Below are 27,196 nucleotides of genomic sequence, written 5' to 3'. Positions count from 1 at the left end.
CTCAGTTTCATTTCAAATATCTTTATATTAAAAGATCATTTTTTAAGGTTTTAATATGCGCATTACACGGCCAAACGGGGGCGGCTGCAACAGAGGAATCAGTCATAACTCTTTACCTCTCGTCTCCTGAATGTGTAGTGAGATTCGTCCCATTGCCTTACAATGGAACTGTTTGGATCATTCACAGCTTTAGCCAGCAGATGGCGCCACACTTGGAGACTGCAGGTTATGGAAAGTGACTGCCTGTGCCATCATTTTTGCAGTGTACACCCTACAAAGTAAAGTTATAATTGACAAAAAGCAACCCTCTGGATTTATAGTTTCAATGTAATCATTTTTAAATGTATTCGTTTTTTTTTTTGCATATATTTTATGTTTCTATAGTCAAATGTTTCTTTGGTTCCAGCAAGATAGTGTAAAATCTATTGAAAGAAAGAAATAAAGAAAATCAAATGAAATGTTTCCGCCTGGATCTTTTATTTACAACATGGACAATTTGTGTGGAAACAAATAGTGCACACATCTTTTGGGTTTAACGTCTGTGCTCCCTAGTTTTTCCTCTAGGTTCCCCAAAGACCCCTACTTGTGCCATTTTTGGAGCCACTGCTAAAAGGTAAATAAACAGATCACACGCTAATGTAGCGCTGTTGATCCTTAAAGGCGCTGCAATAACACGACACAAAGATTTTAATGCTGCGTTCATTAAAAGTCTGAGACGATAGATGTGATGATAAGGCCTCAGAGTGGAACAAACAAACTATCACATTTGTTTCTTTGTCATTTCCTGTTACTGCAGTGGAGCATTTTTAAAGCTAAAAAAAAAACATCTATATGAGGGGTCGCTAATACCACTATTTAATGTGACTGTGTTAATATTTAAGCTAACTTTTATATGTGTGAAAAGAGCCATTTCTTATGTTGACAGCAGGGAGCATGAACGGACTACTACGACCTGCAAGGTGAGTGTCACACACACACTTTATATAATCGATATACCTACCATGACGTCTACTACCGTTTTTGAAGCCTTCAAATTTGGCAGTTGGGCGTGGCCACCTTGATTTTTCTCTATTCTGATGCAAGAAAGCCCCGCCCTAAAGCATACTTCCATACATTATCTATGCCGCTTACCCTGTTCAGGGGAGCTGGAGCCAATCACGGCTTTCACAGGGCGAGAAGCGGGGTTACACCTGGACTGATCGCCTGTCAATCACAGGGCTGATAGACAGCGACAGACAACCTTTCACACTAGCATCTACGGGCAATTTTATAGTCACCAGTGAACCTAACGAGCACAGTCTTTGGACTGTGGGAGGAAGCTGGAGGGAACCCATGCATACACGGGGAGCACATGCAAACTCCACACAGGAACCGGGATTCGAACTAGGAACCTTCTAGCTAAATGGGAACATAATTTATATCATAATTTAAATCAAGTGAAAATTAGGCTCGTTTTCTCATAGACTTGTTTTTGCAACCAGTAAAGTCGCCCCCTGCTGGCCATTTGAAAGAATGCAGGTTGAAGGCACTTGGCTTCACCTGTAAAACAAAGATCCACTTCTTGACTGGTTGCAGATAGAAGTCAGATTGCAAAGAAGTCAATGACAAAATTAGCTCACTTGATGTATTACCTCAGGAAACATTTTTTCTTATTAGTTTATTGCATTAATTTCTAGTTTTAAGTCTTCCTTAAATTCCTTAATGTTTTTAGCAACTACTATCCATGAAAAACGCCACTAAGAGGCTAAGTGGGCTCTTTACTGTGACGTGTTGAAGAAAATCCATAAGTCAAGGTGCGTTTTAAGGTGTTTATTAAAGAAAATAACTTGAATAATCAAAGAAAGAACTGACCCCGCTGCCAAGTGAACCAGTAAATAACATGAAAATCACACCCATGTGACAATTAACGCAAGTGATGGTCATCAAAAGAGCGTGGACAGCCAAAACAAATAAACATTTTGGCTCCTACAATGTTATTTTTCTTTAAATTAAGGTCACGTCTAGAGTAAAATAGGGCGTGGCTACCTTATGATTGACATTTCATCACAACTGCAACCTGAGAAATCTGTTCTGCATTCAGCTGTACTAAAAGACACTCAAAGAAGTCGGCTGTACATCTTTCTGGTAATCATATTTTTGTCTTAAGACTGTTTTTATGCTAGCCAAAGCATAGCCATAGCTAGCATTTAGTAATATCCCACTTAATTGTATTTCCAGATGCACCGCCAGCCAAGCTAACGTTTGCTTACCCCTCTCCTCTACAGTTCCCCTCCTGTCCATATGGTCACACATTTGGAGGAAGTTTGTAACTGTGCTTCATCTTGTAGTATAATTTCCCTCTCTGGTAGGTGTGGTGTCTTCATTTTTATTGTAATTTTCCAAAATGAGGAAAAATATGAAGATAATTTTCTTAAATGTTAGTTTAATTTCTCTCGTAAAAAGGTTGCTTCTTTTACAGCTTTGTCACAAACCTCCTTTATTATTTTATTCTTCTTCTCTTCCTTTGTGGCACTAATCACTCTCCATATATTCCAGGAAACAGCAACATCCAGTGGATGCACCGACTCCAGAGGCGTGGATTCCCAGCACTGAAGCCTCCTTCAGGATAAATAGGCTCTTTGCCTTTAACTCGCCTGTACCCCACTGTGCAGAGAAATGTGTTAGTGTTAGCCTTCTGTTTTGTCGGCGCATAAAAAGATGTGCCGTCTAGTTGTTTCTAATAATAGCCAATCTTATTTTTACCACACCGACGCCTTATTGCATTATGGATGCCTCTGGAATGGTGTCCCTGCAAGATAGCGTGGGAATATTTCAGTAGAGGCTGTGGCTTTGTATCTCAGGGCTAAATGCTACAGCATCTTGTCAATCTGCCCGCCTTTGTAGCTGCAGGAGCATCTCATTTATTGTAAGCTGTTACTGTGTCATGGCTGTAGCGTAGTGTGAGTCCTGGATACAGAGCACGGGGATGCGTTTCCTTTATCCGCTGCTGTAGACTTTATTCTCTGCATGCATCCAAAGGAGCGCTATGCGGGAGTATAAGGTGGTGGTGCTCGGCAGCGGAGGGGTGGGGAAGTCCGCCCTGACGGTCCAGTTTGTCACCGGGACATTTATAGAGAAGTACGACCCGACCATTGAAGATTTCTACAGGAAGGAGATCGAGGTGGACTCCTCGCCGTCGGTGCTGGAGATCCTGGACACAGCCGGGACCGAGCAGTTCGCCTCAATGAGGGATCTTTACATCAGGAACGGCCAGGGCTTCATTCTGGTCTACAGTCTGGTCAACCAGCAAAGTTTTCAGGACATCAAGCCCATGAGGGATCAGATCATCAGGGTGAAACGGTGAGTCACCATTATAACCCACCATTGTTTTTGTGAAGGTATTCTGATGCAATAGGAAAGAGCTTATTCATTATTTTAAGGCCTCTTAAGGGCAATATGGACACCAAAAGTTGAGTGTTCGGTAAAAGGGAAAGTTCTAATTAGCTTAATCATCCTTTAACACCCTCTAATTGATTTATAGTAAGACAAAATGTGAATCGAACTACTCCTGATGCAGCAGGGGTACCCCCTGGAACCTCCCTAGGGCCCCTAAAATTTCATAATCGCACCTAAAAGAACCACAAAAAAAATTTGATTTATTTCACAATCCAGCCCTGGAATCGTCTCAGACTCGCATCCTCTGCTCTTCCTCTCCGTCTTGATCTTTTCCAGCGCTTCCGTGAGAAGCCGCAACCAGCTCATATGTTCTTCATAAGAGGCCCAGCTGCGGCTCGCTTGTCATATATCAACCCGGCTGACCTCTCACTGTCTCTCACACATGACTAACTCTGGATGGCTTTGATCACTTCAGTCCATTACTCAACAAATCCACTGAGCTCATCTCACGGCTGGGAGAGAAAGAGAGAGAGAGAGAGTGGGAGAAAAACTGTGATCTCTCTTTTCGTAGTGACATATTGGTGCTTTTGGCTTCGAGCCTCGCTTAATTTGTTTAATGACACTGATAGAATCCAGATATGACTACAGCCTGCAAGTTAAGAATGTAGGCTTGACTGGATTATGTGGAGTAGTTCCTGTGCCACGTCAGGACACTTATTAGACAGATATGATCACACCACATGAATGACAAAGGATATTTGGTTAAGACCTCACATTAGAGGCATTTCAATCAGCAATTTTGAAGATATATTTGAGATATTCTGAGGGGTTTACAAGACCCTTTTTTGAGTCCTCTTTGGGCCCTGTGTTGAGGCTCGGGCTGGTTAGGTGCTATTTGCACCACCTGCACAATGGGCCGGTCCATCTAGTGGGCCACAACACCACGACCAAGCTGTCTCCTCCCCTCACCCCTTCCAGTGGATCCTTTAATTTTATGTCAGAGATTAGAATAATAATCTTGAAGATTTTCATTTAAATAAATGTGTGTTAAAGGTATAATAAGTAGGATGTTTCCTTGCATTTTGTCAACAACACATTCAAGCTAGGCTCCTCCTCCTGGGCTCGTCATCACCAGAAGCTCACTCTCACTCTCTTGTGCGAGAACACGCCCACACCACCGAGCTAACACAGACAGCATCACGGTTACCTTTGCGCTAGCATGCTAACCACCAGTTAGCTTGTCCTGCCCGGTTTGAGGCATCTACCTGTCCAACAGAAAGAAGGCCAGCTCTACATCACTCTTTCGCCATGTTCGTCGGTCTGATTGGGGCCCAGTTGCTAATTGGAACCACTCCCACACTCACCTATACGCTGTGATTGGCTCAGGGAACCACAACAGCGCCCCTCCTGTAAACGTCTCGTGCAAAGCAAAACAACAGAACAGATGCAGAGGGAAGGGTCTCACAAGGGTCTGCACACACACTCACCAACACATATGTACAAAGGCCCTTAAATGATGATTTATATTGTATTGTATTTGGTACTTATTATACCTTTAAGCAAGAAGTTAGATAAAGACACAAAGAGTGGAGTTGAATGAAACTAAAGGAAAGGATCTTTATGGCCCAAAAAAGCGAATAGAGTTGCATAAAAGTTAACGAGGGCAGGGGGCGATTGGTTCTGGCCAGTCCAGACAAGAACCCTAGCAAGGGGCAAAGTTGAATCCCAGTCCGACCCAGCCCTCTATTATCACAATAAAAGCAAAGATAGAAGATTTAAGTATTTAGGAGCCCTTCTGTTAATATTTTATATCCACAACGCTTTCAATTACTTTATGTTTCAGTTTTCCATGTGGAGATGCAGGACAGTTATCATATTATGACTATTTTGGGGCCCTGTATTCCCTATTTTATTCATCCAGCAAAAGTGCTAAATTCCTGCTTTGTAGAGTTTAAATTCTCTTCTCATTTGTGAAATATGTAAAAGAGTTTTCAGTTTTAGCACACCTTGGATTTTATCTGTGTATTTTTATTTACATGTAAGTCGTTGAAAGTTTAACCTGAATAGAAATCGGTCTGCAAAATAAGACCACGCCCACATATCACTTTTATTCATGCAGTTGCAGCCAGAAGGGTAGCTTAGCTTAGCATAAAAACAGAAGCAGTGGGAAACAGCTAGCCTGGCTCTGCTTAATTATGAACATGTTTAGATGGACTTCAGTAAAAGAAATGTTGTGATAGCACAGCTCTGATTTTGGAAATAGAGGCTGAATTTTGCAAGCTCTTTGTCCCTTGCTGTGCTACTCTGATTAGCCGTCTGTCTTGTGCCATTTGCAGCTTTTCATCAGTTACATAGCACAAAAACAGAACGTTTAAACACCTTTATTTGTCTAACAGCATCTTGTGTAAAAATGATTCATAATTTAACCCCGTGTAGCTTGGTGCAGTGCTTTTCACCTCCATCCTCGGAGTGAACTGAATGCTCCCGTAGCTCAGACGTCACAGGCCGACTTGGAAGCAGCAGAGCGTCACGGCTGACGCGGCGCAGCGGGGACGAGTGCATGAGGGAACTCCTTTGAAATGAGGAAAATAACGATGGGTTAAAAAAAAAACGGAGCTCTGCTGCCTCTAGACAGCCGCCACCCAACGCAGCTGCCTACACTGCACCAGCCATCCCTGTCCTCAAGTGTATGCCTATGAATATTTCATAGTGTTATTTTACCCTGCTCTGGGCCTGAAGCAGGGACTGTTACTGTATGTCCAGTGCTGCAACGAAGCTCTTGAATTCTCACAATGACCAAAACCCCTGTAATAAATGTAGGTTTGATGTGTTTGATATCTTGATTGATGGTAGTTTATTCATTTTTACCTTATGTCCAAGCAAAAAGGGCCCAAAATATAATGTTTTATGCTTCTGTAGAGTGAAGATTTGCTTCTTTTCTGTGTTGTGTAGTCACAAATTATATGTAATTTAAAAACTTACCCTTTTGTGCTACACTTCTGAGCATGCAAGGAGACATTTGAAACAGTAATCACACTTTTTAAAGACATTTCTATCACGTAGTTTGAGTTTGAGCATAGACCATAGACTGTATAAAAAGATGGCCGACATGACAGCGCCCTAAAAGTGAAGCCAAACCCTCTCTGTCGCCCCCTGCTGACTGGCTGCAGTATAGCTCATAAAGCCCGCCTCCTCCATGTTAACAGGTGGGACATGAGTCAAACTATAAAATCAAAAGGCACACCAAATACAATTTTTCTCAAACATGGTTTCTGTCATTATAGTTAGTTCTTATCATGCTGATTTATGTCCAAGTGAGAAGTTAAGTTTTAATTAGTTATTTCATGCTGTAAAAAGGGGGTGTGACCTCATGATTGACATCTCTGTTGACAAATGGGGCTCCTGCAGCCGATCTGTTCTGGATCAGCAGAGTAGAGGAGGAACGGCGAAAGGAGATGTAACTAACACTAACACTAATCATTGAAGTTCCCATAACAGTGAATGTCTGCTTCAGACCAACACAAGAAGCTGTTCTGCTGTTAAACACGCCGACATGCAGGATCCTTTCTGTTTTTTTCCGGTAATTTAAGTGTGTTTTGGTTAGCAGAAGTGGCTACATCCTCGCCGTCTCTGCACCAGATGGCAGGGCCCGCCTCGGAGGTATTTTGGCTTCAATTTTGGACAATGAGAGTACATGAAGAAGCGTCGTCCATCTTTATGTACAGTCATTGGTGTAGACTGTTTAAAAGAAGTGGGCGTAACCATGGCGACTTCACCCATTGCTTACCTGACTGTTGTTCTGAAGGCTTGATTTGGAATTATGGCTGCGGGAATCTTGTTTTTTTGTTTTGGAGCCAGAAGTGATGGATTTGGAGGAGAAGGTGGAGAGGAGTGAGAGGTTGCAGACTTTCGGACTTTACTCTGAAAGTCTGGTTCGTTTGGACAGGAGTGAAGACATATTCGAACTCTGGTGCGGACCAAACTACAGAACCATGGTCCGCCAGAAAAAAGAGACTCGGCCCGTTTCCAAATGAGTGTGATTGAGGAGTGTGCTGTCTCTCTCTTTGTTTACTTCAGGGAGTTTTCCCACGTGGAAATTCTGACCAATCAGAAAGCAGTTTCCAACACTGTAACAATTTGGTCTTTGATTCAGATTAAACAAACAGACTTTAGGTGTGAAAGCAAATGCTAGTGCTAGCTTCGTTAGCAAGGTGCCTTTGTAGTTTATGGTTACTGTGATATTATGTTGGATGCTTTTGGATGCCTTTTGTAGCCATAGCAACTTGGTAGCCACGCCCTAAATCATATCTGCTTTGTGAACTATTTTACTGTAAATGGGCCCATAATTTACTAAATGAACATCATGCTGTATTATAGAAGGCTTGAAATTAGAGATTGAGACCATAAACTGTTTAGGAAAATGCTTACTGAGCTGATGAATCAACAGTAGTAGGCTAATTTTCTCTTAGACTACTATTGGCCATTAGTAAGGATGCCGGTTTAACACCCCTCCACACCGGGTGCACTTTTCACAGCAGCTGTAGGCTACGTCCACTTCTTACATACAATCTATACAGCAACATTCATCTATTCTGTGCTCAATATCATACAATAAATATAGTGCAGGACTCATATAGTGCAGAGTTAGGACTTCCCGCACTCATGTACTCACCCCTTGACCATCTGAGGATGAGTCAGTCTCCTGACACAATTGGCGATGTCACTCAGAAGAAATGGAGGAGTAATCAAAATGACACAGCTGACATGTATCTCATAGTTCTAACTGTGGTGTAGTTTATATAAAATATCCAGTAATTTTCCTTTAGACCAAATAATTATTTGACAAAAAAAAGCTGATGTTTAGAGATATTGTTGAGGCTTTATTTCTATACCCCATGGATGGGGGACAGTTTATGTAAGGGCAGGCTGGGCTGGTCATTTAAACATATACAGACATCCACTGCGTGTCCATTTTAAGCAAAAAAAAAAACCTCCTGGTCTCCATTAGTGGTCTCCAGGAGATCAGCCTCCCTCCTCCCAAACTTCTTGCTGAGGCAGCAGCAGCACCACACGGAGATATAGTATGTGCCCACTCACCAGAACGTAATGGGATTGTGTTGGGTTGGAAGCCAAGAAGACATCAGGCCTCCATTAGGGAGACATATAAACCAGAATGCTTATGCAGGGCTCTCTGTGGGGGAAGCATGGGAAGGGACCTATATCTTACTGCTCTGTGGGGTGCAGGTGCTAGAAACCATTGGCCGCTTGCTGTGATATTCCAGCAGTCCACATATCACTTACACTGTGTTGACGTACATTCATGAGGAGGTGCAGCGAGAAGCAGGAAGCACACTTAGAGCAGAGTGATACTTGGACATTATGGGAAATACACTTAAGAGTTAGATGAGATGATTGATACCACTCTCATGCCTGTACTGTAAATATTTTATTGGAGTTTGTGGCCACTTAGCTTAGCCTAGCTTAAAGACTCTAAACAGAGGGAGACAGCTAGCTTCCCAATATGTGTTCAAAAACTAAACGTTAACACTGACAATAACCAGTTTGAAAAGGGGTTATGTGCATGACGACAGCATTTCTTGGCTAGGAAATAGTCAGGCTCGTGTTTTAGCTAAGTTAAGTTTAGATAACCAGATGTTGTTTCAGCAGTTAATGGCAGAGTGTTGTGATAAAGGTGTGAAATATTCACGCTAAATACAGACTAAAAAAACATGTGTTTTGGTGCTGCTCCCATCCACAGAAGTACATAGCTTAGCGTCCAAACTCCCAGGCCAAGTCCAGACCAAAGCAAATGCTAGTGCTAGCTTGGTTAGCAAGGTGCCTTTGTAGTTCATGGTTACTGGGATATTATTTTGGATGCCTTTTGTAGTCATAGCAACTTTGTAACCACGCCCTAAGTCATCTATTTTATTGTAAATGGGACCATAATTGACTAAATGAACATCATGCTGTATTGATGAAGTTAGGAAAATGTTTACTGAGGTAAAATTATTGAGTGAGAAGTAGGCTAAATTGGACTTCAATCTGCAGCCAGTGGAAGACACTTCCACATTGGCTGCACTCTTTTTGGTACAGAGAAACTCCAGTAATTCTGTCCTTGAATTCTCTTTGACAAACAAAAATCAATGTTCACGCTTAATTTCTTCACCCCATGGATAGCCTTTCCTGCACATTATGATAAACCTGAGCGTGTAAAGCCCATTTAATGCATCTCAGAGAACAGTTTATGTAAGGACAGGCTGGGTCCTTACTTAGCGTCCAAACTTTGGACAAGTACCTACTAGAACCCCACCTCAAAAACGCTGAACTATGCCTTTAATTTTTTTCATCCAATAGCAAGACTATTTAAAGAAATCTGTACCAGACGCTCTGCCATGATGATTTGATGTGCTTTTCCTTTCATATGTGCATAATTGATGCATGTTTAAGCCAGAACACACTGTCTCTGACATACTTTCTCCTCTGCAGGCTCTCTGTAGACCAAAGCGCCTCTCACACTAACCAAATAAAGCCTATGTCAGTTGCTATCTGTGAAAACAACATCTGGGTGTAGCCCTCCTCACAATCTAATAATCTCCTGGCTTGCATGTAAAGGTTTATAGTTCTGTTTGCCCGGGAGGAGGAAGACAGTTCAAAGCAGGCGAGCTGCGTTTTCACGCTGCACTGATGCTGTGTCTAATAGCAGGAGGTGAGCATCACGCACCGTTGAGTGGGAATAGGCTAGAGAGACCAAAACTACGTATCCCAGGGGGCACTTTGGTGTAGGTACAAAGCAACTTCCTGACCTCAGGCTTTTAGTGTTTGGCATCAGGAAGGAGAGATATGCTAAAGCAGGCAGCTCGGTTTAAAATGTGAGTTAAGGAGAGACAGTAAAGTGCTCATTGTGTGTGTGTGTGTGTGTGTGTGTGTGTGTGTGTGTGTGTGTGTAAAGTGATGGAGCTTAACATATTTACTGCACTGTGCTTGTGTAAGTGTTTTCTCCTTTCTCCGCCATTTATCATATTCAGAATTGATTTGTAGCTTTCTGGCAGCTCTCAGATATCTGTCAACACATCTGTGCGTTGTTTCAACACAATCTAAGACACTGTGGGACAAATGTGTCCAACTTTTTAGGGGTATTTAAAATAAGGAGATCATACATGCAACCCGTAACTGTTTTATAGTATTACAAGACAAATATATCCCTCTAAATACGCAGAAAAAAGTGCAAAAAAATCTGAATTTCTGCAGGAAAAAGTTCTGTCGCTATGATCTGATTATCACCTTCAGCCACGGACGGAAAAAACAGAGATTCCTTGTGATTCAAGATCCTCAGGGAATGTTTACAGAGTCATCATAGTCATCATTGCCTGGTTTATGACGACTTTTTTCCAACTGTCCAAGTTGTAAGTTAAGTTACAGAAATCCAACAGACCTTAAAAGACACGACTGTGGTGTTTTTTTCTGCTAGTTCCCAACAAGAAGCATCTTCAGATCTTGTTAAAATAATGTCTCTCCATCGTTGTGACCTGCTCTGAAATCCACTTTCTATTGTTTTGAGTGAGTTGGAGTGTAGGCATTACTAACAGTAGAGGCCTCCCTCCAACACTTCTTCCTACTACTAGTGGAAACTGCACTCCCTAACACTACTGTTTCCTGGGGTTAATAATAGTATTACAGTAACTTGTCTCGCTTAACTGCCAAACACAGGAAGTAAGACACACTCTTCTAATTATTGACAATTGGTGGCAGTAATGAGCCAAGAAGAGTACAGAGCAACTGGACAGATAAGGAGGAAGAAGAATGTAAACACTGCAGGTTCCAAACGTAGAGGCCCAATCTCGAAATCAACACTCACGGACTCACAGACTTTGAACCGCTAAGTGTGCGAGAGCTTAGGGCTGTCCCACTGTCAAATCATTAAGCGCATGAGAGCTCTCTTGCAGACTTCCTGAGCCCTTTTTCGGACTTTCCGTAAGTCCGCATTTCTGCAGACTTTAGCTGTGTCACGATCCAGCGGCCGCAGCCTCTGAAGGCCGATTGCGTCAGAGAAGTGCGTTGAAAGCTGTCCCAATTCGAAGGCTCCTTCAGATGCGGCCAACAAATGTGTCCTCCCCATCCCCGCGGGTGCATTCTTCACGGCCCATCTTATCCCAAGATGCATTGCATGCTAATTCAAACAAAATGGCCTTTAAAATTTAAAAGTTTTTGGTTTCAACTCAATTGAATAGCCAGTGTTGCACATGTTTAAGAAAGCGAAAGGGCCCTTGAAACAAATTATCTTTATGATAATAGGTTAACTTACTCACTGACGTTAGTTATGCTAGCTAGTTAGCCCGCTAGCTACCTGTTGCTCGGCGACAGGAGCGGCGTTTGGTGATACAAGGGTAGACCAGACTGTCTCATTTCAGTTCGGGTTTAATGGTCTAAGCAGGCTCTGAATGGAGCATCCTCCATGGACCGCCTCCTTCAAAGGCTGCAGCCCCTGGATTGGGACACAGCTTTTTCCTGAGGGAATTACCCAGAGTTCATGACTGACTTTTGATAGTTTGTCAAAATATGTAAACACTGTAACACACACACATGCTGGAGATCGGCTTTTTTTCTGATTAGATTTAATGGCCCATCTGGTTTCCAGGCAACATGTGTTGCCATGATCGTGCGTCCCATTCCTCATTCTTATGCGGCGCCTATCACTGGGGCTATTTGGCTTCAATTTTGTGCAATGAGAGCAGATGGAGACGTGTCGTCCTTCTTTATAAACAGTCATTGCTCTCAACACAGACTGTTGAGACTGATACATGATTGGTCAATACTACTTGGACTACAAACGTAAACATTTATTTGAAACAAGCCCAAAAGCCAACTCTTTATTTACCTGCTATGGGAATATGGATGTTAATAAGCATTCTTGCTAACTACTACATACCTGTGTTTTTATAGTGACGTTCATTACCGTTCTCACTCCGTATAAAACAAATAAATAAACTTAAATCTCACATTAAGTTCCTGTTTATTTACTGCACAGAACAACAGCAGTAATAAAAACTAATGAGGACTTGTCTTGTGACTCCCATACTGCCTATACTGTCTGTGCATCTGCATTAAAACAAAATAAGATTATGGAGCAGCGCTGAGCTCAAACATTAAAGATGGAAATTAAGCTTGGGGTTTGAACATAAAAAAGACTCCAAAGACTCGTCTCCATCTGCCGCGCAGGCCCTCTCTTTGTCTGTTTATCACAGGAATGTTTGCGGTTATGTTGTTTTCTCCTTTATGTAGCCAAGGTGCTACAAAACATTAGCAATAACTTTGTTTTCCCGCTAAGACACCCTTTGGGAGTTTAGAAAGTGTAGGCGCTGTATGTTCTATGTCCATTTCAACAACAGATACATGCGTTAGCCGGGCTGTCACACGGTGTAGCTGCTCCAACTGCTAATTAAGAGCAGATGCAGAGAGCAAAGAGGCGGCTGCAGGCTTCATGTGGGAGACTCTTTTGTGTGTTGCATGTGTTTGTTTGCTCTGTGAGGCTCGTGAAAATGCTTTTGTGACGTCACTGCAGCTATTTAGCACAGCAGGTAGCTTTAATAAGGCTGTTGTACCTCGAGGCAAAGTGGAAAATGTAGAGTCTATCTCCTTTTTTTTGAGGAGATATAAACACTGATTCTGCGTGTGTGGGTGGGTTTGTGTTTCCCAACAGTTGGAAAAACACCCTGCAGAGGCAGATGGCGGTTGTGTGAGCTCTAAAGGTCAAATGTGTATCAGCAAAAGTTATTCGAGACGCCTCGTACATTTATGAGGATGCAGCATTTCGACCTGTGGCTTTCTCACAAATGATGCCTTCCAAAATCTGGAGCTCAGCACTTTACCATCTTTTTTTTTGTTACACCAAGTTCGAATCAATTCAGCTTTTACCGTCCATGATATCATCGCATAACTTCATAAGCTGTCGGCCACCTGCTGTTGTCTGTTCCATAAATCCGACACAACTCCTCTCCCACTGACTTTTCGAAAACACAAAAGCCGCATATTCACACAGCTGGTAGTGTCAGCCGAGCAATCCAAACACATTCCAACTGTGCCGATAATTCCCATAATGCACGGGTGCCAGCTCTCATGCTGGACGAGGAACAAGATAGCTGTGTTTGTTATTTTCTCCTACTTTATATTCATTCAGTATGTAGAGTAAAAACACTCCAGGCAGAAAACAAACAGTAACCCGAGAATAAAGCTGTGATGATCATGAAGAACTGCTTTATTGAGACTGTGGGAATAACAGTGTCTGTTAAATGTTGTACTTATATTATTAGTATATTGTTCTCAGTCACTTTTTGTACTTAAACCTACACAAAGCAGTTCCTTTGTGAGCCAATTTAGAGGTCTTACCTGAGGCGTAGTAAGGCGGACTGTTTCTGCACTGCAGAAGACTTGGGTTGTCTTATTTAACAAGTAGTTTTTAGCCTGAACCAAACCAGACTTTTCATGTTAACATCGGTAAGAAATTAAGCCATAAAACAGGCACCAAAAGGTACCTTGAAACAGACTCTAGACAGCTGCAACCTTGTGCGTCAAAGAGATGCCAAAGAGGGTCTCTGACCTTGAATGAGACAGCCTTGGATGTTCATAGGGTTACGCAGAGAAAGAAATGTGGATAGCTTTTTCTAAAATACGACATGAAACCTTGTATGAGTTGCTAGGGACAGCGGTGGTTAAAGGGACGCTACGGCATTGCGCACTTCCTATCGTTGTAGCCCAGTTGTCTACTCCTGCCATAGTCAGTACAATGTCAGAGTGTAAGCAGGTAATATACGTTTTTCATCGTATTTGTCATTTTGTTTATATTCTACCTTTAGTAGTTGTATGGATTATTAATATATTTCTTAAAGATTTGTTTGTTGTAGTCATGTGATCCGTTGCCAGCAGCAGTCAGGAACAAATCGTAGCTTAGTGACATTAGATTTCTATCACTATGGCAACCTGTTGGAGTGTTTCACAGGCTGTAGCCGTCCCTCAGCCGTCGCTGCTTAAAGTCCCTAATATGGAAGCCCTAAGCGGACATGCATCCATACATTTTATTGGCTCTGTTTTCCTGTGATAACAAGTAATTCCCGGTTGTTTTCTAGAGATCACGACTTATTTATCTCGAGATAACAATGCTGCTCCACCGTAACGTCAGATGGTAACTCATATTCCCAGAGTTTCAAAAGCACAAAACAAACATAGAGACAGGCTTAACTTGCGTCATCAGTGTGGGCAATGGCAGCATGGCATGTCCTGCTCTGTAATATCACAGTGACCAGTTGCCATCTGTTATCACGAGAAAACCAGCTTTGTTATCCTGAGGTAATGAGACAAATAAGTCTAGAGAAATAACTCATTATGACTGGAAAACGAAGTAAATAAAATATGTGAATGCATGTCTGCTTAGATCTTCTGTATGTTAAGGGCCTGTGTCCACTAACGGCTTTCTTTGCTCTGGCAGTGCCTGTTTTTTTATACAAAATCAATGCGTTTGCAGCATTTAGCACAGAAACGCACTGGGCGTTGGCTGTTTTTTGTCTCTGTGCTCTCAGTTGAAAAAAGTTCAACTTTTGGAACACCGCCGCGCTCATCAATGTCACTTCTCCCTCATCGACCAATCAAAATCAAGAAGGGGCGGGACTTACGATATCATCTTTGTAAACAACAATGGCAGAGGAGAAGCTAATCCTTTCTTTTTTCCGAGGGTACAATTTCCAAGTGTAGAGCTGCTGCTAACGCCAGGACACGATTCCTTTACCCTTTTTTAATGTTTTCTTTGTAATAAAAGCAAATATGAGGCATACAGAGCAATTTAAAACAGACTTAACAGTCACTACCAAGGAAGCCGAGGTGCCGTGAGACTACCTTTGTAACCTAGCAACAGTAAGCATCAGTGAGAAGTACTCTGAAATTGAAGTTGTGGGTGCTGCTGTTAGTGGACACAGGCCCTAATGTAGTTAAAGCTGCAATTTTGTTTGGCTAGTTTAAGTGGAACAAGCTAAAAACATTAGCATTAGTTGTGTTTCTGTCTTACCTACAAATCCGGTCTTTACTCTTAGTTAAGCTCTATTTCGTCCCCACAATTTCCTGAGGAAAATATCCGCTTATTAATTTTGCTGCTAACTGCTAATGCTAATTTTGTCTATCTGCTGTTTGTAGCTGTACAGGTAGCTTTTACCGCTGGAATCAGGGTTAATGAGAGCAACCAAAACAGTTACGTTTCAAGCCATAACACCAAAACAATTAGCCAAAAAAGGCTAACAGGCTAATTCTTAAAGCTTCATGAAGTCAGGTGAAACTTTTCATTTTACACATTGTCATTTGTTTCATTGCAATGCAGAATTTAGGCATGTGCAGCTTTAAACTTTCAAAATAAAAGCACTCCAGCTAGCAAAACTGTAATGTAGAAACAGTAAAACCCAAAACAGTGACTGACATTTACCACAATATTACATGATATTAGCCAGGGGGAACATCTCTTCCTGCTGTTTTGAGTAGTTTCAGTTTCTCCTCATCTGGCGTGGAGGCAGGTGGTAGTTTGATGCTGCAACAAACAATCTGTACACAAACTCCCCACCCATTGCACCCCACCCCAGAGAAGCTGGCTCTCCCTGTGTCTTTGTAGTTATATATAGAGTTTCTCCTGCAAACCTGTCAGATTGCATTTGTCTGCATGGTGCTCTCCTTGTTCACACTTCACACCCTCTAGACTCTAGCTTTCCAAACACACAGGCCATGCAAGATGCTTGTCCTGCTGAGGTCAGCTGCTGTCTGTGTGTGTTTGTGTGTGGATGTGTGTGTGTGTTGCACAGCGCAGTGGCTCAGGGGGGAAAATGTCAAGCTGTGGGGAAGTCATTGGCATTTCAAGCGAGTTTCCTCTGCAAAGAAGCCTGAAAGCATGTTGACCATATTCACACAGCGGCCATTTTTCTCTGATATGTTATGCTACAATGTTGTACTGCTCTGTTCCTAGTTGTTAGTTTTATAGATTCAATGTTTCTGACTTCCGGTTACGCAATGGCGAGGTAGGCTGCACGACACCAGAGCTCCCAACAGACCAACGAGAAAATATCCCCAAAACTCAAAATTGTTAAAGTTGTGCAACTATTTTGTTGGAATGAGTGGGGAACAGAGACAGAAGGGTCAGAAAACTTGGAGTACTTTCAACAAAAACACGGAGAAAGATGAGGTGGACGACACTGTTGTTACTGCCGAACAAGAAGAAGATGGCTACCGTGACAATACCGTCCTAGCTAGCTGTGACACAGGAATCCACTCTGGGCTAGAAAACATCAGCAAAGAGACCAGAGGCCTGAAATCAGAAATGAGGGATGATTTCAACGCATTTGGGCAAGCTCTGAGGAGCAATGTGAAAAAGGACTTAGATGATCTTAAACACGATATTCATCAGAGACTCGCTTCCCTTGTCACCGAACAGCAGCGTCAGGGTGCAAGAGTGGAGGAAGCAGAAACGCGCTTGGAGAAGCTGGAAAACTGCTCTGGAAGCTAATGACGCTCTTATCCTCTCCCTTGAACACCAAAAAAATCTACAAGAAAAGCTCACAGATCTGGAATCTAGATCGAGGAGAAATAATATCCGACTCTACGGTGTGGCAGAAGGGCAGGAGGGGGAGTCCGTTGTTAACTTTGTTGAAAACCTTGTTAAACGTGAACTTAAACTACCGATTGACTTTAATCTGCACATTCAGAGAGCGCACCAATCTCTGGCACCGAAATCTGCAGTTGGAGCCATGCCAAGACCAATTATTCGGAACTTCCTTGAATTTTCCACCAAGGAGAGGATCTTGAGAGAGGCTTGGAGCAAGAAAATCTCCATGGGAAACAAAACTCTCTCTTTTGACCATGACTATGCTACTGAGATTGTCCAAAAGAGTCTTAAAAGAAAAAGGCATCCGGTTCCAGACACCCTTTACCAAGATGCAGATTTTTTGGGATTCGGGAAACCCGACCTACAGCACTGCGAAGGAGGTAAAGGAGGAATTGGTGGTACGCGGGCTTATGGAGGCGGCTCCAGCTACCACAGCGGAGGATTCGACACCGGAGTCTCGGCTCCGCACAGCGATAGAGTAGCGGCGCAAGGAGGGGACCAGGAGATGCAACACAGCAGTGGCACTTCGAGCAAAGGGAAAGTTACAAGAATTTCAACGATCCTCTGATAAATAACTGATGAAGCAGATTTTTTGAGTTACAAAACCGGTAGGGCTATTATTTCTTTTTTCTCCTGTGTTCTCTTCATACCGAATTTAATGTGATGACCCGCTATAAGTTTTTGTCTATTGGAGTTCTGTGTTTGTTAGTTTTATCCCGAAGAAAAAACGTTGGACTCATTTAGGATGACTGGGAAAGTCATTCCTATATTAGGGCCCTCTTTATTTAAGAGGCTTTTCCCCTGATCTCCCAACGGGAGCAATATAGAGGAGGGTAAGAAAACTCCCTTTTTTTTGGAGGTCAACTGTTCATTTTGTTCTTCCTATTCTATACCAATGTTCTGGTAACGCTTGTGGGGTCACTGGTTTTATTATTTTTCTTGGTCCATTAAGATAACACAATACAACAGTGTGAAGTTGGCGTCCCTTAATGTCAATGGTTTAAATAACCCTATCAAAAGAGGGGTAGATTAATATCAAGAATGGCATACCAAAAAAAATCAAAGAGGAAAACTACAAGGAGCTGGTCAGTAAATTAAGAACACTTGAACAACAACATAAAAACAACAAAGATAAGGCAACTTTACAAAATATCTCAATGATAAGAAAGAAATAGATAACATTCTTGCTAATAAGATTGAGAAGAAACTAAGATTCACGAAGCAAACCTATTACGAGTCGGGATCAGCTTTTAATTGGGACTTCTGTACTCGCATGGAGGTAATTAAGATGAACCTGTTGCCAAGACTGTTATACTTATTTCAATCTATCCCTAACATGGTTCCAGAGTCACAGTTCAGATACTGGGACAAATTGATATCAAGATTTGTTTGGGCTGGTAAGAGACCAAGGGTGAGGTATAAAACGCTCTTGGTAAATAAAAATGAGGGTGGGTTATGTCTGCCTAACTTGAGGCAGTATTTTTATGCAGCTCAAGTGAGATTCCTGGTCTGTGCATGTTGCCCTTTTTACCAGGCAAGATGGAAGGACATAGAAATTAATATTGAATCTTCCCTACTTCAATCATCACTAGGGGACAAAATGAATAGGTTGTGCCAAAACTGTAAGAATTCAATTATCAAACATCTGGAGCAAGATTGTAAAAGAGTATCATTTGGAGGGGGACATCAAATTATTAACCTGGCCTGCCTTGGATCCTCAGTTTAAACCCGGTCTCTGTGATTCTGGATTCAAGCAGTGGTGGGATAAAGGTGTTACAGCTGTATGTACCTTAACTCGGGGTAAACAATTCAAAAGTTTTGGCGAACCATCGAGGGAATCTAAACTCCAAAACAAAGATTTTTTCAGATACCTTCAAATAAGAGACTATTATGAAAAAAAGATCAAACCAGAAATAAGTGAGGAGGGCAATCCAGTTGTAGATATTTTGGTAGAAGCATACAGAGAGAATAATAAGAAAGTCATTTCGAAGCTATACCAGAGTTTTCAGACACAGAAAAGGAACAACACAGTTTAACACATCGAAATGGGAAAAAGAACTCAATCTGGAAATACCAAGGGAGGACTGGTGTTCATTGTGGGACACACAGCATTCATTCACAAGTTCAAAGAAGTGGAGAGAATTTGGATGGAAGAATCTAGTTTCTTATTTTATAACACCACACATTAAAAGCCGACAATCTCAATCTCATCAACAATGCTGGAGACAGTGTGGGCACGTTGACGCCAATCACTCCCACATCTTTTGGACGTGTCCAAAAATTCAAACATTTTGGGTTAATTTTTGTGTAACGCTGGAAAAGATTTTTGGTTATGGAATACCTAATGATGTAAAGTTTCTGTATTTTGGTTTGATAAGCGAGAATTTTATTATGCAAAAAGACTTTGTAAGATACTGCTCATTGCCTCTAAAAAATGTATAACAAGGAGATGGTATTTACCTGAGCCTGATAGTAAAAGGAATATACAAAATGGAAAAGATGACTTTTTCTCTAAAACTTAAAGGAGTATCCCTTAAGAAGAAGTGGGAGAAATGGACGGACTTTGTCTCAAAGGGGGATGACGCTATCTTCTTGTGACTGTTGAACATTAATGGACTTCAACTGGAAATGTATTATCTTCAATCTTGATGTGCCCCAACTATGTTTTATTTCTTGTTTTTGTCTTTGTTCTGTCATGGTGTTTTTTTTCTTTTTTTTCTTTATAAATTTAAAATTTGACTAAATAAAGAGTATTATAAAAAAGAAATAGATTTAAAATCATAATCTGTAGTTTAACTCTGGAAAACACAGGTCCTGTGTGGTTTAAAAACAGAGTATAACAACGGAGTGAGACCTCCCATTTGTAGAAGCATCTTACTATTTAAATAATGTACCCTTTACATGGGGCGTAAGATAAACTTAGACTTTATTCTGTACATTTTAACATTGTTGTGGGTTGTTCAAGTTTATTCATTACATTTCAACTTTTTTTTTTTACATAACTTTATACGTTACATTTTGACTTAATTGTCAGCATTGCAAACGAATTCGCAAGATGCTAAAGAAAAAAAAATCTCTTTTCTCCTGATTTTTATTCATTTTTATTCAACAAATGATACAGTCTTTTCATATCTTCTTATAAAATATGAATTAAAATAAAAAAAAACTATCTTCTTATAAAATAGTTTTTTAAAATTTTTTCTATAACAATTATAATAATTTGTAGTTACACATACTAATTATATTTACATAAATATTCACATATACAGTCTTTGTACTATCACTAAATTAACAAAATCAGAATTCACACTTAAAATACAAATGTAAAAATACAAATTAAAATTCAATAATAAAAACATAAAGTTAATTTGTTTATTGTGAAGTTTTGTGCAGTTGTTCTAGTGCACATGATGCAAAACAGCCAAGTAAAATCCGTTAATGTTCAGTTCCAAATAAAGTTATTAGAGTGTGCAGCACAGAAGACAAAATCGTGATGATAACTTTATTTCTACAGCACATAAAAAACTATGTTTACGCTTTCCACACACACATATGGACCATATATGAAGTACACGCGCATCATTCAGAGACACAAATTCAGAACCGATCAAAACTATAAATACAGGTATAAAGTAAAGGGTAACACAAGACAGCACCAGGAAATACAATATACTACTTGGGTCACCTTGTTGAGTAGGCTGCCACCGCGACCCAGCCCCGGATAAGCGGGAGATAATGGATGGATGAATGAAAAGTTTTTTACCTCGACCTGTTGATACCTATGTTTAATCAACCAAAAGTGAAGGCTGCAGTTTTAATCTGTACTGACCTATACCTCAACTTATCTGTTTGACATCTTTTAGTTTTAGTTTGACACATAAATACACATAAAACAAGCATAAGTGTTTTTAAATCAGATACAATCAAATCAAATAATTTTTTTTTTTTTTATTAAGAAAGGAAGGAAGGAGAAAGAGTGGATTTAAAGGACTTGAGTTGAATGAACTGAGTGCGGCCAGAGAGGTAAGATGTGAACCAGTCTAATGGAGTGTGGGGGAGTGGGCGGAAACCGGACTGGAACTGTTCATACAGGTTATTGTGGGATAGGTGAGAATGGAGTTGGGAGGCAACTGTTTTTTCGAGGATTTTGGAGATGAAGGGTAGAATGGAGATAGGACGGAAGTTGTTGAAGTTGGAGGGGTCGGCGCCATGTTTTTTCAGAATTGGGGTAATGGCAGCAGTTTTGAAGGATGTAGGGACAGTTCCAGTGGTGAGAGAGGAGTGGATGATGGCAGAAATGAGGGGGACCAGAGAGGGGAGGCAGGTTTTAACAAGTTGTGTAGGGAGGGGGTCCAGTTGACAGGTGGATGGCTTGGATTTCTGGACGAGTTCTGAGATTTCTGAGAGAGTGGGGACCTGGAAGAAGGTGAATGGGTGTGTGGATGGGTGAAAGTCGGCTGAGATGCTGAGGTGAGGGTTTGAACGAGGGTGCTGGTGGATATTCTTGATTTTTGAATTGAAAAAGGACATAAGGGAGTTGCAGAAGGTGGTTGTGTACAAGTGAGGGCGGAGAGAGTCCTGGGGTTGGGTGATATTGTTAAGCAGGGAGAACAGTGACTTTGCGGTGATTATACTGTAGTAGTAGTAGTAGTGGGTTTTAGTGCTGGCAATGGAGTCCTTGTAACGTAATATGTGGTTATTGTACATTTCTTTGTGAATAGTGAGACCAGTTTTTCTGTGTAGTCGTTCGAGTCGCCGACCTTCGGCTTTCATGAGGCGAAGATCGGGGGTGAACCAAGGGGTGGAGACGGAAAAGGAAACAGATCTGGTTTTAAGCGGAGCAAGAGAGTTGAGAATATTATGAAGTCCAGCGTATGAGAAACCAGATTGTCAGGGGTGGATAGATTGGGAATGTCAGGGAGGCAGGAGGAGTGGGTACTTGAAGTGAGAGTGACGGGGTTAATGTTCTTTATATTCCGGAATTAAATGAGACGTGGCATCTTGGAGATGGAGAGAGTGAGTTTCGCTGTAAATGAGAGGAGAAAGTGGTCTGCTACGGGGAGTTCATCAGCTGTAAGGTCAAGGGGGGTGACACCAGAGCAGCAGATTAAGTCCAGAATGTGAATGAAAGAAATCAATAAAGAAAGAAAGAAAGAAAGAAAGAAATCAATAAAGAAATAAAACATGAATAATAATAACAACAATAGTTGTTATTATTATTATTATTATTAGGGGAGGGGGTCTAATTAGACCAGGTTTGTTAAACACTTGGTAAAGCAGGAACAGATAAAGCAGTTTTTTTCTGCTTTCTGGCACGTCTTCTTTTAGGCTTCACGCGTTGGCGTCTAGGAAAAGCAGGACGACGACTTTGAGAGGGTTGAATGACATGGTGCCGCCGGTCATTCCCCACGGAACGAGACCCAACATTTCTTATATTTTGGGACTGCTGGTGGGGGTTTCCAAAGTTACGAAGAGGTGGAGCAGGAGGATAATGCCCTGGCAGTCTGACCACGCGCGGCTGCTGGTCTGTTCTTTTTTGGTGATATCCATTAGGGATGTAAGGACGCCCTGTGTTCTTCCTCTGCTGGTGGGTGTTTCCAAAGTTACGAAGAGGTGGAGCAGGAGGATAATGCCCTGGCAGTCTGACCACGCGCGGCTGCTGGTCTGTTCTTTTTTGGCGATATCCATTAGGGATGTAAGGACGCCCTGTGTTCTTCCTCTGCTGGTGGGTGTTTCCAAAGTTACGAAGAGGTGGAGCAGGAGGATAATGCCCTGGCAGTCTGACCATGCGCGGCCGCTGGTCTGTTCTTTTTCGGCGATATCCATTAGGGATGTAAGGACGCCCTGTGTTCTTCCTCTGCTGGTGGGTGTTTCCAAAGTTATGAAGAGGTGGAGCAGGAGGATAATGCCCTGGCAGTCTGACCACGCGCGGCCGCTGGTCTGTTCTTTTTCGGCGATATCCATTAGGGATGTAAGGACGCCCTGTGTTCTTCCTCTGCTGGTGGGTGTTTCCAAAGTTACGAAGAGGTGGAGCAGGAGGATAATGCCCTGGCAGTCTGACCACGTGCGGCCGCTGGTCTATTCTTTTTCGGCGATATCCATTAGGGATGTAAGGACGCCCTGTGTTCTTCCTCTGCTGGTGGGTGTTTCCAAAGTGATGAGGAGCCCCTGAAGCAGGTGGGTGACCCGTGGTCACCCGTCGCCGCTTGTATGAATTTTTCGGGCCATTGTCATAATCGAAGGAAGGGGACCCGTTTTTACTCCTATGTAGGGACTTCCTTTTCCTGTCCGTGTTTCCAGAATTAGGTACAGCCCCCGGAGTAGGAGGATGGCGCTGTGCAAGGCAAGCCACCCGGGACCGCTTGTTGCAATTTTTGCGGCCATCTGAGAAAGGAGATCCAACGTCACTCATACATTGGAACTTCCTCTTGTTGTTGGTGCCTCCTAAAGCTCCTACAGCAGGGGGATGAGGCCAAGGTGATGGAACCGACCTGGAATGGTTGTTGTTAACATTTACACAATTACGCTGAGGCCCTGCAGTTGAAGGGTAAGGCTGAGGCAATGCAAACACCTGTTGAATCACCGTCCGAGTCAAAACCAAAGAAAAACTAGGGTACTGCGGGGGGAACAAAGGAGGAGGATGTGAAATGTCCCCATTATTCATATAAGGGGATTGTATGTCCATAGTGTCATCATCCATCCGATGAAACAGAGCCACAGCAGAACAATTACTCGCAGGCTGAGGCAGCAACAACGGAGGATCTGAAATGTCCTCATCATTCATAGACAGAGAATCAGTGTACCTAATGTAATCAGCCATAGTCGGAGAATTAATGTCCATAATGTCATCATCCATAGGAGACTGAATGTTCTTCTTCTTACAAGTGCACTTCCTGTGCTGAGTGTCTTTCCTATCGGACAGAGCCTCAGCAGGAGGTTCACGTGAAGACGATGGAACCTCCTTGGGCAACTGGTTTGTGTCCTCTTTACCGCTGTCGTCATCCAAAGACAGAATTCCAACATTGCTTAAATCTGCATTCTTCTCATCAGTGTGCCCAGTGTCCAACACGGCATCAACTGGTGGATGGCTTGAGGGTGATGGAACCTCCTTGGGCAACTGGTTTGTGTCCTCTTTACCGCTGTCGTCATCCAAAGACAGAATTCCAACATTGCTTGAATCTGCATTCTTCTCATCAGTGTGCCCAGTGTCCAACACGGCGTCAACTGGTGGATGGCTTGAGGGTGATGGAACCTCCTTGGGCAGCTGGTTTGTGTCCTCTTTACCGCTGTCGTCATCCAAAGACAGAATTCCAACATTGCTTAAATCTGCATTCTTCTCATCAGTGTGCCCAGTGTCCAACACGGCATCAACTGGTGGATGGCTTGAGGGTGATGGAACCTCCTTGGGCAACTGGTTTGTGTCCTCTTTACCGCTGTCGTCATCCAAAGACAGAATTCCAACATTGCTTGAATCTGCATTCTTCTCATCAGTGTGCCCAGTGTCCAACACGGCGTCAACTGGTGGATGGCTTGAGGGTGATGGAACCTCCTTGGGCAGCTGGTTTGTGTCCTCTTTACCGCTGTCGTCATCCAAAGACAGAATTCCAACATTGCTTAAATCTGCATTCTTCTCATCAGTGTGCCCAGTGTCCAACACGGCGTCAACTGGTGGATGGCTTGAGGGTGATGGAACCTCCTTGGGCAGCTTGTTTGTGTCCTCTTGGAGGTTGGAAGGAAATGCATCTTCTGGGATAATGTCTGGATGCTTTGTATCAGTGCTGTCATCCAGAGAAGGAAACCTGGTATTTGTCATGTCAGGGTACAGCTTCTCATCAGACCCCATGTCCAGCACGTCATCAGCGGGTGTAGGACTTGGAGGCAGAGGAATCTCTGCTAGCAGACTGAGGGGCATCAGACCAGGCACTTCTTCTTTCACAGCAGGAAACAGGCAAGGCAAATCTGCAGGTTCAAGACGTCGAACCTCAGAAGCCCTGATGTTTACATGCCGGGACATGAAAAAGGCCTCTTCATCATCCACTGATGGAAACCATACATAACATGTATGCAGGCGCAGTTCTTCAATCGGCGGAGGTGGCGGATTTGGAGGCCAGACCTCATCTGGCAGGTCATCTGGCAGGTCATCAAGGTCGCTGTCTTCTGGCAGTGGAACCTCCTCAGCAGGGAAGTAGCGATACATCCTTGGTGCAGTCGTGTCTGCCGTTTCATAAAAAAAAACGTTCACAGCAGGAAACGGGCAAGGCAAATCTGCAGGTTCATGTCGTCGAACCTCAGAATCCCTGATGTTTAACTGGGACATAAGAAAGGCCAGTTCATCGTCCACTGACGGAAACCCTACATTGGATAAATGTGGGCGCTGTAATTCAAACGGCGGAGGTGGCGAATTTGGAGGCCAGACCTCATCTGGCAGGTCATACTCAGCAGGCAAGTGGCGATACATGCTTGATGCAGGAGTTGTCATGGCTGCCTTTTTAAAAAAAAAACTGCTAAATTTTCTGGCTTTTGTCAGACCAAAGATCCTTGCTGGATTCAGTTTGACAATTGCTATTAAATTTCAGTTTTTAGAACTATTCTTACAGTTTCTTGAAACAATTGACTGCTCTGAGTGAAGTGACGTGTGCGCTCGAGAATAGACTCAGGTGAACTGACACAGCTCTAGTTTATAAGCTTTTAAGTTGATCCTATGACATTTCAAAGCCCAAACAGATCAAAGCCAAAACAGATCAAAGCCCAAACAGATCAAAGCCCAAAGTTCCAGAATGCACAGAACTTTGTTTAAAATTCAAATTCAAACAATAACAAAACCATTTCTGAGGAATATGAGCTGATGTTTCACTTAAAAATGTGACTAAATGTTTTGTAATAGCCCGAGTGATTACACAACACATCTGTACACTGTATGTTGTTCATAAATACACGACAATGCAAAATCAAGTAGCATAAAGTGCAAGGAATACATACAATATCATTCATACCAGCAATATAACACAATGCCTACATGAGTGCAAACATTAAGGCCCACAAAGAAAACGGTTGAATAAATCCACATTTAAATCATCTCTAAAGGCTGTTTCAAGAGGTTTTAACTTCTGTGTTTCATCAAATCACGAAAATATTTTTACTTAATTCTCAGCATTGCAAATTAATCGACAAAAAAAGCAGCAGTTACCTGACAGTTCAACATCCAGTTTACCGTTCATTGTGTAGTTTTTTGCAGTTGTCCTTGAGGTAACGACCAAGTAAAATCCATTAATGCTCAGTTACAAATAAAGTTATTATATTGTGCAGCTCCAAAGGCAAAATCATAATGATAATAACTTTATTTGTACACACAATAAGACAACAGCACTGCAACAGTAAATTAAATGATGGGTCATATAGGAAGTACACACTTTATTTAGAGACACAAATTAAGAGCAGATCAAAACTATGAATACAGGTTTAAAGTAAGAGTAAAGGGTAGAGCTGCAGGAAATACAATATACTACTTACTACATGCTGAGGATCTAAGCCTACCAATCCAAACCACCTGTTGACTTCAGTAGTTTATAGTCAGGTCTATGAAAGAGCAGTGTATCAGGGAAATAAAGCAATTATGATCTTGTAATCAAACTGTAAACAGCTGACACCAGTCAATAAAACACGACTACCTTCATACTCATGCTTCAAACATGTGACAGAACTGCCACAAGGCCTGTGTTCTTAGGCAACCCTCTTCTAAGTTTCGGTCGACAGAGTGCCAAAACTTTATTGACAGTCAGTCTTGAAACCCAAATGTTGTAGTAAAACAACACAGCCAGGGTGCTCTGATTACATAACAGACACAGAAACAGCTGATAGCTGTGTGTCTAAGGCGCAGACTACAATTAAGATCAAATCTGGCACAGCCCTCCAATTAGGTTGGCTGAGAAGTTTGATGGACAATATCTGTAGGAGACTTATCCAATTCTATTTTATTCATAAAGCAAATTTAAAAGCAACAGGTGACAAAAGTTAAAATATCAGATACAAGCAGGAAATAGGCGTTGGTGTATTAAGTAGTAATCGTAATAGGTGTTTTAAGACAGGCAGTGTAGGGGGCATCCTTAAGATGCAGAGGCAACACATTCCCGAACTGCAAAAGAGCATTTCTACACCATAATATAATGAACTTTTTATTATATGACGACAGCTGTG

At 42.1% G+C, this 27,196-nt stretch overlaps 1 protein-coding gene across 2 annotated transcripts in view; it reads left to right on the top strand.

Moving 5' to 3' along the window:
* Positions 1–2,634: 2,634 nt before the first annotated feature.
* The window catches only part of LOC138603416 (ras-related protein Rap-2a-like), a 31,707-nt gene continuing 7,145 nt past the window's right edge, over positions 2,635–27,196 (top strand). For both annotated transcript variants that reach the window (XM_069675179.1, XM_069675178.1), the window contains exon 1: positions 2,635–3,339. In XM_069675179.1, coding sequence (XP_069531280.1) covers positions 3,026–3,339 — 314 coding nt within the window. In that variant the 5' untranslated portion in view covers positions 2,635–3,025. The remainder of the gene's footprint in view (positions 3,340–27,196) is intronic.

Source organism: Semicossyphus pulcher, unplaced genomic scaffold (assembly GCF_022749685.1).
Source record: "Semicossyphus pulcher isolate SPU_LCO1_2020_fin unplaced genomic scaffold, fSemPul1.0.p SCAF_24, whole genome shotgun sequence".
NCBI classification, from domain to species: Eukaryota; Metazoa; Chordata; class Actinopteri; order Labriformes; family Labridae; genus Semicossyphus; species Semicossyphus pulcher.
Note: the sequence above shows the minus strand (reverse complement) of the source record. Positions and strands in the feature narration are given on the sequence as shown.